At 39.1% G+C, this 16,504-nt stretch overlaps 1 protein-coding gene across 2 annotated transcripts in view; it reads left to right on the top strand.

Moving 5' to 3' along the window:
* Positions 1-63: 63 nt before the first annotated feature.
* The window catches only part of LOC138324730 (mediator of RNA polymerase II transcription subunit 23-like), a 42,234-nt gene continuing 25,793 nt past the window's right edge, over positions 64-16,504 (top strand). For both annotated transcript variants that reach the window (XM_069269840.1, XM_069269839.1), the window contains exons 1-11: positions 64-327; positions 2,910-3,029; positions 3,682-3,806; positions 4,375-4,486; positions 4,875-4,973; positions 13,015-13,119; positions 13,497-13,566; positions 13,877-13,989; positions 15,383-15,478; positions 15,605-15,805; positions 16,401-16,487. In XM_069269840.1, coding sequence (XP_069125941.1) covers positions 202-327; positions 2,910-3,029; positions 3,682-3,806; positions 4,375-4,486; positions 4,875-4,973; positions 13,015-13,119; positions 13,497-13,566; positions 13,877-13,989; positions 15,383-15,478; positions 15,605-15,805; positions 16,401-16,487 — 1,254 coding nt within the window. In that variant the 5' untranslated portion in view covers positions 64-201. The remainder of the gene's footprint in view (positions 328-2,909; positions 3,030-3,681; positions 3,807-4,374; positions 4,487-4,874; positions 4,974-13,014; positions 13,120-13,496; positions 13,567-13,876; positions 13,990-15,382; positions 15,479-15,604; positions 15,806-16,400; positions 16,488-16,504) is intronic.

Consider the following 16,504-nt stretch of genomic DNA (forward strand, 5'->3'; position numbering starts at 1 on the left):
ATATATTTTTCAATGACCAAAATCTATTTATTTATCAACAGGTGGGTTCTTAAATAATTACCGAGATCATCACAAATGTGCCTGAATAATGTTTGGATAGACGTTATCAACAGCGAAGGACTTACAGAATCAATACATTTGTACTAATAACGAAAATGTTTGCCGTTAGGAAAATGGCTGCGTCCAGCGGTTGGAGCGTAAATGTATCTGCACGCCTCTTTTCGTGCGTACAGCCCTGACAGTCCTCTTTTGAATTCAACAAATGTAACAAACATGTCACAAAAAACAGTTGAAGATAGCGTGTATGATGTCGTTGGAGAAATCTTGGTAATATATCAAATTTAGTGAACAACATTACGCCCGTCTTTTGTCCCTGTCCTGTCAGTGTCACTGCTCTATCGACGTAATGGTAGCCCCAATTACCATTACCGTGCTATATATGTATCTGTATATGTATGTATGTATGTTTGTTTAATTGAAAAAAAAATGAAAAAATCAAGACGTTTTGAAGATTTAGAATCTAGGCTTTATTGCGTTTTGAAAAGGTTTTTAAACAATTTTTTTAGTTCTTATTAGACCTTTTTTATCTTATGGAGTGCACTTAAAAAAACTGAAAAAAATCAACTGTAATTAACCCCCTCCTCACGCCTCTGGGCAAATCCCAATGGCAAGCCACATAATCCTCGGTAGATCGAATATACGTACCTACTATACCTTTCGGCCGGGTACGAATTGGTCCCTATGTGTCGTAGTAGAGCATTGCCTCAGAAAATCACTCGGGCATGGTTTTTCATACTTTTTTGTAGGTTTCCGATTATTTTATGCGTATACATGCATTTACATATTATTATTTGTCCAAAACAAACACAACTACCATTCTTAATATCTACCGTACAGCTTACAAGACGTCAAATTCACAATTTGTGGACTTGCCGTATAAATTCCTTTCAGAAAGACCTTCATATGTAATATATAAAAAAATAATGCCTTGAGGAAAATTTGATATTTTATGTGGTTCAGTTTTATTGCCTAGTAAGCGATATCAAACAAGTACGGTAAAATGCAAGCAAATGTTTTATAATGGTTTGCAAAATCATTAATTTGCTCCATTAGCAGTATAGGCACCAATTGTAGCTCTAAAGACGACACCATTTTCTGTCTAAAAGTCGTTTGAGCTACAATATTGCAGCTAAATCCTTGGCTACGACGGAGTGGCCTTACCACAAGAAGAAGATGAGATTGGAAGAGACAGGATGGGAATAACCCTGCATAGTGCATATTAGCCTAAGATACCCTGGCCCTGACACCAGACTGAGACATTATGACATGTACAGCTAGATATCTAGTGTATAGGGCCAGAGTGCAGTGCTATATCAAAAGGTGGAACTCGCCGACACTGTTTGGTATCGGGCCAGGTCATCTTCGATTGAGACTGTTGCAAAACATTACCACTGAGAAGTGTCATTTAACTTGATCTTTTCAACAAATGGATAATTTATCTACCCATAGCAATCCATTTTATCATGCATGCACGTTATATTATGTCAATTTAGTAGTTTCCTTTGTGCAAGTTTAAATCTTCCTCCTCCTCCTCCTCGCCATTTTCTCATGGTATGCAAATCGCCTCTAATCTCGACAGATTGTTATATATAGGTAGACAAATTATTGATTTGTTGAAAAGACCAAGGTAAGTGGGGCTTCTCTGAGGTCAGCTGAATTGGAGATGACCTGACCCGATACCAATTACCAAACAGTGTTGACAAGTTCTACCTTTTGATATAGCACTGCGCTCTGGCCCTACACCAGACATCTATCTGTCATAATGTCTAAGTCTGGTGTCAGGGCCAGAGTATCTCGGGCTAAGTGCATATGGGTAACAACACAGGTACCTGGCTCGTTTTTTTTAAATAACATGTTCTAATGCATTATCTCATTTAGAATGGACTGGAACATGCCCTTTTTATTTAAAAAACCAGCCAGGTACCTGTGGTAACAGTTACCCATTTGAGTAATAGTTACCCATTTGAGTACATAATCATTTAGTTACTCAAATGAGGAAGCCTGTGAAAGGGAAACACATAACGTTGTTTTGAAAATTGTTATTAAAAAAGGGCGTCATAATTTTCAGAATACCTTACAACTTATCTAAGACTCTATGTTTTTGTGCATCATCTATTAAATTTTGTTGTCTCGCTTTGTTGTAAGATGACAATTGAGGTGTTTTCCATTGACTACAGTGTACAGTCATCAGTGCAAATGTCATGGTTGAATGAGTTTTACCTGTATTCTTTTTTCAGCCCCACAGTAAGCAATAGAAGTGATTTAGTTTGTGACTTTTACAAAAAATGAGACAACAAAAATTGTCCCATTTTGATTAACAATGTACTAAGTTATGTTAGTAATGGTGCCATATAAAAATTATAACACCCTTTTTTGATAAAAATGTTTAAAACAACTTCATGCATTTTTCTTTCACAGAATTCCTTATTTGGTAACTTATTTTTTACTGAAACTGGTAACTGTTACTCATATGGCGGATAAAGAGATTGTTGCCCACTGTCATCTCTCAGATGAAAGGGGTTTCTAACGGCAAAGGGAGTTACCTCCCTTGACCCATCCGATGATTGATTACTTCTATAATTAGTCGCTTCGAAATGATAATGTGCTAGAGATCAATCATTTAACATATTCTATCATACATGTACAGAAAAATGATACAACAATGGGAGGATTGTGATTTCTGTTTCTGCCTTTCAGAGAGAAAAATCCAGCTATACATATATGGATAGTTTACATTGATTTGTGTTACCAAGACATTTCTATCATAAGAGTTTGTGGCCCAGTAAAGCTGCACTCTCAATTATGAAAGTTGTGCATTATCCAGTACTCATTTCACTTTTTTTTACCAGAAAGGAGAGGCTATTGAAGAGGCATTCTGTTCAGTTATTTTACATACCAAAGAATCAGAAACATGGAAAAAAGATTTCTGTACAGGAAAGCTAAAGAACCTTCTACTTTCTACACCCCAGGTATATACAAGATACACACTCTGTATTACAGGTAGTGCTTTGTTCTTAAGACATCAATGAACAAGATGAAACAAGATCGTGAATATCAGTCCTGTTCTCAAGCTTGTCAGTACCAGCTACAGTGACAGGATATTCTAGATCTTTAACTAAACAGACTGTAGTTAAACTAACTGTACTAAAAATCCAAGTATCTATTTTTTTCATTGATAAATGTACAATATTTGCACAATAAGAAATTCCCTAATTGAAAATAAAAAAATACAAAAACAACTTAGGCGAAATGCAGTGTAAATGCTTAAAAAAAAATGGGACTAATTCATGTACCATGTGATACCCGATACCTGTTTGTGCAGTACTAATATCTCCAGTGGTAATGGAACGTTACTATTTGTAAGCTTCCTGCAGAAATGACGTTAGTTCATGATATCATCTTTTGATGTCATTCTATCACCAAAAGAAACCATAGTCCTGCACAAATGTTATCTGGTATCACATGCTAGGTGAATTAGTGCCATTTGATAAACTCAAATTAATGTTGCTCATTTAGAAATATAAAATGTATACTGTATCTGCGATTCATGCCTTGTATGTATGAATTCTTACTAACCCGTGACCATAGTTACCATGTACATTGTTCATTTCATTGTTCTAGGACTCCCTGGATTTAGCCCTGCGGACCTATGTTGGAATCATGTATGACCAAAACAATGCCAGCCGTGTCAATCTTATGGCTGGTTTGTTAGAGTCCATGGTGGAAAACAGTATTATACCAGCGAGGTAAGGGTATACGTAAATGCAATAGTGTGTATTTATTGAAGTTTTAACTTAGACATTTTATAAATTAATTGAAATTTTCTGATATACATGTTTGTACTGTTTGATGCTAAGTAAACAAAGGCATACACATGGTTCACTGTAAATTCTACCCTCTAGCCTGACCCTTATTTTACAAATCTGACATCTGTTCGTAAAGCACAACTTATGTCTCATTTTCTTTCAGTTTTTCAAGCATTTATAGTAAATACCAATTCTATCAATTTTTAGCGAATGAAAAGTTAAAATCATTTTCACCTCAAACCAATGTCATATGTCTATGTGGTTGATTTATTTGTGATTCAATATATTTATATAAGGAATGCTATTAATGAAGGTCTTTATAGTGATTTTTCCCTCCATCTTGTAAATTTGAGATAAAATAGCATTTTCACATGTATGTGTTCTTATTGAAGGCAATGCTAATAAAACAAACAAAAAATCACTCTCAGACACATTCCAAAGTAAAAAATAACTTAATATTGCTATTATATAATAAATGCTACATTATGTGTTATTATATTTTCTACAGACCTGTTTGTGAAGCAATACTTAACCAGGACAGGTTACACTATGAGGTTCCCCACATGTGGACAAAGACTTTCCAACTCCTTAAGAAAATTATCGGAGGTGTAGAGTATAAAGTAAGTGTCTTAATATCCCCCCTTATGGCCTTCCTCATATCAGCATAATACATACCCTGATACAGTATTCTCTAAAGATTTCTCCATATACAAATGTATGATTATGAAAGCAAAGGCAAAATGTATTATTCCTAAATATGATGTACCAAAACTGATAATATTCTTAAGAAACTTCCAAAGTATAATTAATGTATTAAAAGTATCATAGGTGCATTATTATACAAAATAAATAACAACATATTCATGAAAGTTTAAGTCGACATCTACCTCTGATATTAAAGGTTATTGCAATTTATTTTAAGTCACATATGATTTTGTTGGATTTTATTATTTTCATACAAGATGTAAATGATTATATACTAAGATATAAGTGGATTTGATTCCCCAGGGCTGCAGAGACCTGCTAAGATCTATCATGGAAAGGATCCAGATGATTCCTGAGGTTGGCAACATCTCTCTTACACCACAGATAGATGTGGTGGTCAGTGTAAGTACTACATCTCTCACACCACAGATAGATGTGGTGGTCAGTGTAAGTACTACATCTCTCACACCACAGATAGATGTGGTGGTCAGTGTAAGTACTACATCTCTCACACCACAGATAGATGTGGTGGTCAGTGTAAGTACTACATCTCTCACACCACAGATAGATGTGGTGGTCAGTGTAAGTACTACATCTCTCACACACCACAGATAGATGTGGTGGTCAGTGTAAGTACTACATCTCTCTCACACCACAGATAGATGTGGTGGTCAGTGTAAGTACTACATCTCTCACACCACAGATAGATGTGGTGGTCAGTGTAAGTACTACATCTCTCTCACACCACAGATAGATGTGGTGGTCAGTGTAAGTACTACATCTCTCTCACACCACAGATAGATGTGGTGGTCAGTGTAAGTACTACATCTCTCACACCACAGATAGATGTGGTGGTCAGTGTAAGTACTACATCTCTCACACCACAGATAGATGTGGTGGTCAGTGTAAGTACTACATCTCTCACACCACAGATAGATGTGGTGGTCAGTGTAGTAGTGTAAGTACTACATCTCTCTCACACCACAGATAGATGTGGTGGTCAGTGTAAGTACTACATCTCTCTCACACCACAGATAGATGTGGTGGTCAGTGTAAGTACTACATCTCTCTCACACCACAGATAGATGTGGTGGTCAGTGTAAGTACTACATCTCTCTCACACCACAGATAGATGTGGTGGTCAGTGTAAGTACTACATCTCTCTCACACCACAGATAGATGTGGTGGTCAGTGTAAGTACTACATCTCTCTCTCACACCACAGATAGATGTGGTGGTCAGTGTAAGTACTACATCTCTCTCACACCACAGATAGATGTGGTGGTCAGTGTAAGTACTACATCTCTCTCACACCACAGATAGATGTGGTGGTCAGTGTAAGTACTACATCTCTCTCACACCACAGATAGATGTGGTGGTCAGTGTAAGTACTACATCTCTCTCACACCACAGATAGATGTGGTGGTCAGTGTAAGTACTACATCTCTCTCACACCACAGATAGATGTGGGTGGTCAGTGTAAGTACTACATCTCTCTCACACCACAGATAGATGTGGTGGTCAGTGTAAGTACTACATCTCTCTCACACCACAGATAGATGTGGTGGTCAGTGTAAGTACTACATCTCTCTCACACCACAGATAGATGTGGTGGTCAGTGTAAGTACTACATCTCTCTCACACCACAGATAGATGTGGTGGTCAGTGTAAGTACTACATCTCTCTCACACCACAGATAGATGTGGTGGTCAGTGTAAGTACTACACATCTCTCACACCACAGATAGATGTGGTGGTCAGTGTAAGTACTACATCTCTCTCACACCACAGATAGATGTGGTGGTCAGTGTAAGTACTACATCTCTCTCACACCACAGATAGATGTGGTGGTCAGTGTAAGTACTACATCTCTCACACCACAGATAGATGTGGTGGTCAGTGTAAGTACTACATCTCTCACACCACAGATAGATGTGGTGGTCAGTGTAAGTACTACATCTCTCTCACACCACAGATAGATGTGGTGGTCAGTGTAAGTACTACATCTCTCACACCACAGATAGATGTGGTGGTCAGTGTAAGTACTACATCTCTCTCACACCACAGATAGATGTGGTGGTGGTCAGTGTAAGTACTACATCTCTCTCACACCACAGATAGATGTGGTGGTCAGTGTAAGTACTACATCTCTCTCACACCACGATAGATGTGGTGGTCAGTGTAAGTACTACATCTCTCTCTCACACCACAGATAGATGTGGTGGTCAGTGTAAGTACTACATCTCTCTCACACCACAGATAGATGTGGTGGTCAGTGTAAGTACTACATCTCTCTCACACCACAGATAGATGTGGTGGTCAGTGTAAGTACTACATTCTCTCTCACCACAGATAGATGTGGTGGTCAGTGTAAGTACTACATCTCTCTCACACCCACAGATAGATGTGGTGGTCAGTGTAAGTACTACATCTCTCTCACACCACAGATAGATGTGGTGGTCAGTGTAAGTACTACATCTCTCTCACACCACAGATAGATGTGGTGGTCAGTGTAAGTACTACATCTCTCTCACACCACAGATAGATGTGGGTGGTCAGTGTAAGTACTACATCTCTCTCACACCACAGATAGATGTGGGGGTCAGTGTAAGTACTACATCTCTCTCACACCACAGATAGATGTGGTGGTCAGTGTAAGTACTACATCTCTCTCACACCACAGATAGATGTGGTGGTCAGTGTAAGTACTACATCTCTCACACCACAGATAGATGTGGTGGTCAGTGTAAGTACTACATCTCTTACACCACAGATAGATGTGGTGGTCAGTGTAAGTACTACATCTCTCACACCACAGATAGATTGTGGGGGTCAGTGTAAGTGTACTACATCTCTCTCACACCACAGATAGATGTGGTGTGTGTCAGTGTAAGTGTGTCAAGTACTACATCTCTCACACCACAGATAGATGTGGTGGTCAGTGTAAGTACTACATCTCTCTCACACCACAGATAGATGTGGTGGGTGTAAGTACTACATCTCTCTCACACCAGTAGATGTGGTGGTCAGTGTAAGTACTACATCTCTCTCACACCACAGATAGATGTGGTGGTCAGTGTAAGTACTACATCTCTCTCACACCACAGATAGATGTGGTGGTCAGTGTAAGTACTACATCTCTCTCACACCACAGATAGATGTGGTGGTCAGTGTAAGTACTACATCTCTCTCACACCACAGATAGATGTGGTGGTCAGTGTAAGTACTACATCTCTCTCACACCACAGATAGATGTGTGGTGGTCAGTGTAAGTACTACTCTCTCTCACACCACAGATAGATGTGGTGGTCAGTGTAAGTACTACATCTCTCTCACACCACAGATAGATGTGGTGGTCAGTGTAAGTACTACATCTCTCTCACACCACAGATAGATGTGGTGGTCAGTGTAAGTACTACATCTCTCTCACACCACAGATAGATGTGGTGGTCAGTGTAAGTACTACATCTCTCTCACACCACAGATAGATGTGGTGGTCAGTGTAAGTACTACATCTCTCTCACACCACAGATAGATGTGGTGGTCAGTGTAAGTACTACATCTCTCTCTCACACCACAGATAGATGTGGTGGTCAGTGTAAGTACTACATCTCTCTCACACCACAGATAGATGTGGTGGTCAGTGTAAGTACTACATCTCTCTCACACCACCAGATAGATGTGGTGGTCAGTGTAAGTACTACATCTCTCTCACACCACAGATAGATGTGGTGGTCAGTGTAAGTACTACATCTCTCTCACACCACAGATAGATGTGGTGGTCAGTGTAAGTACTACATCTCTCTCACACCACAGATAGATGTGGTGGTCAGTGTAAGTACTACATCTCTCTCACACCACAGATAGATGTGGTGGTCAGTGTAAGTACTACATCTCTCTCACACCACAGATAGATGTGGTGGTCAGTGTAAGTACTACATCTCTCTCTCACACCACAGGTAGATGTGGTGGTCAGTGTAAGTACTACATCTCTCTCACACCACAGATAGATGTGGTGGTCAGTGTAAGTACTACATCTCTCTCACACCACAGATAGATGTGGTGGTCAGTGTAAGTACTACATCTCTCTCACACCACAGGTAGATGTGGTGGTCAGTGTAAGTACTACATCTCTCTCACACCACAGATAGATGTGGTGGTCAGTGTAAGTACTACATCTCTCTCACCCACAGATAGATGTGGTGGGTCAGTGTAAGTACTACATCTCTCTCACACCACAGATAGATGTGGTGGTCAGTGTAAGTACTACATCTCTCTCACACCACAGATAGATGTGTGGTGGTCAGTGTAAGTACTACATCTCTCTCACACCACAGATAGATGTGGTGGTCAGTGTAAGTCTACTACATCTCTCACACCACAGATAGATGTGGTGGTCAGTGTAAGTACTACATCTCTCTCACACCACAGATAGATGTGGTGGTCAGTGTAAGTACTACATCTTCTCTCACACCACAGATAGATGTGGTGGTCAGTGTAAGTACTACATCTCTCTCACACCACAGATAGAGTGTGGTGGTCAGTGTAAGTACTACATCTCTCTCACACCACAGATAGATGTGGTGGGTGTAAGTACTACATCTCTCTCACACCACAGATAGATTGGGGTCAGTGTAAGTGCTACATCTCTCTCACACCACAGATAGATGTGGTGGTCAGTGTAAGTACTACTCTCTCTCACACCACAGATAGATGTGGTGGTCAGTGTAAGTACTACATCTCTCTCACACCACAGATAGATGTGGTGGTCAGTGTAAGTACTACATCTCTCTCACACCACAGATAGATGTGGTGGTCAGTGTAAGTACTACATCTCTCTCACACCACAGATAGATGTGGTGGTCAGTGTAAGTACTACATCTCTCACACCACAGATAGATGTGGTGGTCAGTGTAAGTACTACTACATCTCTCTCACACCACAGATAGATGTGGTGGTCAGTGTAAGTACTACATCTCTCTCACACCACAGGTAGATGTGGTGGTCAGTGTAAGTACTACATCTCTCTCACACCACAGGATAGATGTTGGTGGTTAGTGTAAGTACTACATCTCTCTCACACCACAGGTAGATGTGGTGGTCAGTGTAAGTACTACATACATCTCTCACACCACAGATAGATGTGGTGGTCAGTGTAAGTACTACATCTCTCTCACACCACAGATAGATGTGGTGGTCAGTGTAAGTACTACATCTCTCTCACACCACAGATAGATGTTGTGGTCAGTGTAAAGTGCTACACTCTCTCTCACACCACAGATAGATGTGGTGGTCAGTGTAAGTACTACATCTCTCTCACACCACAGATAGATGTGGTGGTCAGTGTAAGTACTACATCTCTCTCTCACACCACAGATAGATGTGGGTGGTCAGTGTAAGTACTACATCTCTCTCACACCACAGATAGATGTGGTGGTCAGTGTAAGTACTACATCTCTCTCACACCACAGATAGATGTGGTGGTCAGTGTAAGTACTACATCTCTCTCACACCACAGATAGATGTGGTGGTCAGTGTAAGTACTACATCTCTCTCACACCACAGATAGATGTGGTGGTCAGTGTAAGTACTAATCTCTCTCACACCACAGATAGATGTGGTGGTCAGTGTAAGTACTACATCTCTCTCACACCACAGGTAGATGTGGGGGTCAGTGTAAGTACTACATCTCTCTCACACCACAGATAGATGTGGTGGTCAGTGTAAGTACTACATCTCTCTCACACCACAGAGATAGATGTGGTGGTCAGTGTAAGCACTACATCTCTCTCACACCACAGATAGATGTGGTGGTCAGTGTAAGTACTACATCTCTCTCACACCACAGATAGATGCGGTGGTCAGTGTAAGTACTACATCTCTCTCACACCACAGATAGATGTGGTGGTCAGTGTAAGTACTACATCTCTCTCACACCACAGATAGATGTGGTGGTCAGTGTAAGTACTACATCTCTCTCACACCACAGATAGATGTGGTGGTCAGTGTAAGTACTACATCTCTCTCACACCACAGATAGATGTGGTGGTCAGTGTAAGTACTACATCTCTCTCACACCACAGATAGATGTGGTGGTCAGTGTAAGTACTACATCTCTCTCTCACACCACAGATAGATGTGGTGGTCAGTGTAAGTACTACATCTCTCTCACACCACAGATAGATGTGGTGGTCAGTGTAAGTACTACATCTCTCTCACACCACAGATAGATGTGGTGGTCAGTGTAAGTACTACATCTCTCTCACACCACAGATAGATGTGGTGGTCAGTGTAAGTACTACATCTCTCTCTCACACCACAGATAGATGTGGTGGTCAGTGTAAGTACTACATCTCTCACACCACAGATAGATGTGGTGGTCAGTGTAAGTACTACATCTCTCTCACACCACCGATAGATGTGGTGGTCAGTGTAAGTGCTACATCTCTCTCACACCACAGATAGATGTGGGGGTCAGTGTAAGTACTACATCTCTCTCACACCACAGATAGATGTGGTGGTCAGTGTAAGTACTACATCTCTCTCACACCACAGATAGATGTGGTGGTCAGTGTAAGTACTACATCTCTCTCACACCACAGATAGATGTGGTGGTCAGTGTAAGTACTACATCTCTCTCTCACACCACAGATAGATGTGGTGGTCAGTGTAAGTACTACATCTCTCTCACACCACAGATAGATGTGGTGGTCAGTGTAAGTACTACATCTCTCTCACACCACAGGTAGATGTGGTGGTCAGTGTAAGTACTACATCTCTCTCACACCACAGATAGATGTGGTGGTCAGTGTAAGTACTACATCTCTCTCTCACGCCTCAGATAGATGTGGTGGTCAGTGTAAGAACTACATGTACATCTCTCTCACACCACAGATAGATGTGGTGGTCAGTGTAAGTACTACATCTCTCACACCACAGATAGATGTGGTGGTCAGTGTAAGTACTACATCTCTCTCACACCACAGATAGATGTGGTGGTCAGTGTAAGTACTACATCTCTCTCACACCACAGATAGATGTGGTGGTCAGTGTAAGTACTACATCTCTCACACCACAGATAGATGTGGTGGTCAGTGTAAGTACTACATCTCTCTCACACCACAGATAGATGTGGTGGTCAGTGTAAGTACTACATCTCTCTCACACCACAGATAGATGTGGTGGTCAGTGTAAGTACTACATCTCTCTCACACCACAGATAGATGTGGTGGTCAGTGTAAGTACTACATCTCTCTCACACCACAGATAGATGTGGTGGTCAGTGTAAGTACTACATCTCTCTCACACCACAGATAGATGTGGTGGTCAGTGTAAGTACTACATCTCTCTCACACCACAGATAGATGTGGTGGTCAGTGTAAGTACTACATCTCTCACACCACAGATAGATGTGGTGGTCAGTGTAAGTACTACATCTCTCTCACGCCACAGATAGATGTGGTGGTCAGTGTAAGTACTACATCTCTCTCACACCACAGATAGATGTGGTGGTCAGTGTAAGTACTACATCTCTCTCACACCACAGGTAGATGTGGTGGTCAGTGTAAGTACTACATCTCTCTCACACCACAGATAGATGTGGTGGTCAGTGTAAGTACTACATCTCTCTCACACCACAGATAGATGTGGTGGTCAGTGTAAGTACTACATCTCTCTCACACCACAGATAGATGTGGTGGTCAGTGTAAGTACTACATCTCTCTCACACCACAGATAGATGTGGTGGTCAGTGTAAGTACTACATCTCTCTCACACCACAGATAGATGTGGTGGTCAGTGTAAGTACTACATCTCTCTCACACCACAGATAGATGTGGTGGTCAGTGTAAGTATACTACATCTCTCTCATACCACAGATAGATGTGGTGGTCAGTGTAAGTACTACATCTCTCACACCACAGATAGATGTGGTGGTCAGTGTAAGTACTACATCTCTCTCATATCACAGATAGATGTGGGGGTCAGTGTATGTGCTACATCTCTCACACCAAAGATAGATGTGATGGTCAGTGTAAGTCAGTAAAGTGTTAAGTTTGAACAGATGTTACCATATTCAAAAGTTTCAGTATTCCAGATAGCATTTTTACCAAGTACAGCATATGCACATGAAGTTGCTACAGGGATAACACATTTGGCAACTTTTATTCAGTATTCAAGTATGTTACCCTGGTAACACATTCAACCTAAAGACACATTTAGACTAAATCAAAGACTTGACCAGTCCATTATGAAGTTGAAGGGATGAATGAGTTTAACTAGCAATCTTTTTGAATTTTGAATAGTGTATTAAAACAGCTTCATACAGAAATATTTTTAACTTTTCAAAGTTTTGAAAAAAGTTCATTATAATGTAAGATTGTGTTTGTTTTAAACAGCAGAAAAAGACTGAAGCCTTTTATTTTATATCTGTATTTTTGGTTTTAGGTTGTAAACTATATCCTAGACAGGAATGTGTGTTTACTGCCAGCCTATCTAGCTGTGAATGAGATCACCAAGGTGTGTCCAGAGGATAAAGTCTGGCCTCACTGGGTAAGTTCAGATTTCCTAAACCATGTGTATCAAATAAAAATCTGAAAGGAGCAATACAAGGTTGTGTAAAAATATTCAAACTCATAGTCTGAATACTTGTGTATCTATTACAATATCAAATTTGCAAAGCATTTTTTGGACTCAAAAATCTATGTATGATGTAATATTAAACTCCCAAATAAATGTTCACACTCAAATTTACTAGTAAACACTTGTCAGATGTCATTAACCTTTTGAATTAATGACACAAATTAAATTCATGTCCATAAACAGTATAATTATCATATGATTGAAAAGCAAATTTAAAACAGAAACTAATTCAATAACATTGTGGATAGGTAAGTCTTCGTCATCCTTTTCTGTTGTATTTGTTGTAGAAACTGGGAAAAGTCTTGTCAGACTTTGTGAACAGTTTCAGGCCAGCGGCTCAGATGGTCACTGTGTCGGGTAAGGATTTGGCCAATAAAATGTGATGTATGCATGTTTAGTAATCCATGATGGCAATAAAATGAAAAAATATATAAAGAAGAAAGTCAGAAACTAAAGAAAATAATGATCTTCAAGTAAGATATATGGTTTTGACTTTTGTAGCTCACACATGTAATGAATCCATAAGAACCAGTTGACACATTATCCATTTTGTGTCATTTCAATAGAAATATGGAGCATTTTGGCAAACTGCACTGTACATGGAAAAGTATCACTAGATAGTATTTAAGTATAACAGGACAAGTATTAGATATTCTCTTTGATCCAGGACGAGCCCACTTGTTGCCAATTGTCGGACACTCCTTATCTACAGGAAATGTTTGGAGACTAAACTCAACCAGTCTGAGATTCCCCCTCAACGGGCCTCTTCCTTATGACAAGGTTTGTATAAGAATTTACACTAAATTTGATAATACATTAAAGTCAATTAACAATAAAAAGAGAAGATTCAATCTTTAATTTTAACCCTCATTGTAAGGCAAAAAAAATTAATTATTAGTTTCTCTGGCCCTATGGCACATGATTTCTATGCCTGCACCACCTATTTTTATCACCAAAGTATATGAAAATAAAAACTGACCGGCGCATTAAAATTCTGGATTTTGCCTATCCGGAAAATCCTTAGCTTTACTTTCGTTTTAGCCGCCGGTTTAGCTAACTTATACATCGAAATAACCTTGGTGAAAGTGTTTAAAATATATCATATGTATCCGAAATTTAATAAAGATGAAAATCATCAAGTACCAGATGCATGTTGAACCATAAAATGGTTTAATTCATGGAAAATCGGCCGACTAAAACGCGGTTGTTTACAATCATAACACAATGGCAAACTGATTATGCTACAGATTTTCTGCGGGATTGTTATCGAGAAAATAATAATAAAATCGTCAAAAGTCATAAGATATCAAACAATAACTTAAATATATTATGTAAATATTATGTATCTGCAAGAAATGTCCACAAACAGCAGAAAAACAATCTTCTGAATGACTGCTATTTGCACACATGTTAAACATAATGTCGGTCAACAAGTGTATTTCACGGGATTCTGCCAATCAGTTTCGCTGTTTCAATGAAATAATTGACAATCAAGTTTATACATGTAAATTATAGGTAATATTGGACATACTGCCGATGTTATAAGTAATAGACAGTCATAAAACATAGTTTAAATGATCTCTGCAGTGAGATGCATAAAGCCCATATCTACTTCTGGTCCAGTAGTGAGCGTAAAATTTGAATGAGTACGGAGAGTGTAGAAGACCTCATTTTATTATGTCTATAACAGTTTTCTATTGTTATTTTCAGTTGATGAAGCCATGATAAAACTGTCATATTCAAAAGATTTTTTAAAGTGTTTTTCGTTAAATGTTTTTTGCTTCTATTTCGTGAAGGCTAGCATCAGAAACATATATATATAGTATCCACTGTGGATGGACTTTTAAAAAGAAACAAACTGACTATGTGGGTCAATTTTATTACTAACATATTATATAACATTCAAATACGTCTATATTCAAAACATGCCATTTGTACCTGCCTCGCCTTTTGGTAGGGATAAAAAAAAATAAAAAAAAAAAACCCACCGGCCTGCCTCATTAGATTTGAAAAGAATGGCCTGAGAAACTAATAATTTTTTAATTTTTTTTGGCCTAAATGAACCTCTATGGGTTAGTCATATTATAACAAAAATTTTCGAATCCAGAATGTGAAAAATAGATAGATAACCTAAATGGGCCCCTTCCTTACACAATGTTTGATATGTTTACAGGCATTGTCCGAGGCCCAGACGGGATTGCTGAGATATGTGTTGGAACAACCTTACTCCCGTGATATGGTTGGCAGCATGCTGGGTCTCAATAAACAGGTTTGTTTCTCTTACATCAACACAGCCATATGTATTCATATAATCAAAAATGCAATAAGATTTAGATTCAGATGTAGGTTACATAGGTAACCATAATGACTTTTCTCACACATCTTGCTTGACCAGGTGAAGCAGAGGTGTGAAGTTCTGGAGGAACAACTTGTTGACCTTGTTGTCATGGCGATGGAAAGGTCAGAGAATGATGATGTAGCCAATGATGAATGTCATAGTCAGTTACTATGGCAACACCTGTCCAGCCAAGTAATCTACTTTGTGCTGTTCCAGTTTGCAAGTTTCCCACATATGGTCATGTCACTTTATGACAAGGTAAGGAAATTCTCAACCTCTTCTAACATTGTAGAAGTTGTTAAGATGTCCTGGCATTACCACAACTTTAAGCCCTCCACCTATGGTTCATGAGTTTGGATCCTATATGGGGCAGTTGCCAGGTACTGATTGCTGGTCGGGGTTTTTTCTATGGGTACTCTGGATTTCCTCCAACATCCCTGGCAAATCCTTATATGACCCTGGTTGATAATAGGACATAACACTAAATAAAGAAAACCAAATTTATCATTGTGTATACATTTGTTGTGTTAGAAGGCCAAATTTTCAATATATATGGACAGAATATGCCAGAAATAGAGAATTATGTTTATGATCATACCAATATGAACACTTGATGGAGAAAAAGCATACCCACATATTATCTACACTTAATAACAATTAAAATTCTTATACAATGTATTATTTCAAATCAGCTGAGGAATTTGAATCTTAACCACCTCACTATTATTGTAAATTGGAAAGAAATTCTTTGTTTTGGACCGTTGTTATTTTAAAATATTTTTGAAGTAAGTTTATTTCTCTTGAATTTTTCATTAGCTTAACTTTCTCTGATATTGTACTTTTATGTTTGCAGTTAAAAGGACGTAACCTGAACAAAGGGCGTGATCACCTGATGTGGGTGTTACTACAGTTTATTTCGGGCAGTATACAGAAAAATCCTGTAAGTATTCAATAAAT

Source organism: Argopecten irradians, chromosome 6, assembly GCF_041381155.1.
Source record: "Argopecten irradians isolate NY chromosome 6, Ai_NY, whole genome shotgun sequence".
Lineage (NCBI taxonomy): Eukaryota > Metazoa > Mollusca > Bivalvia > Pectinida > Pectinidae > Argopecten > Argopecten irradians.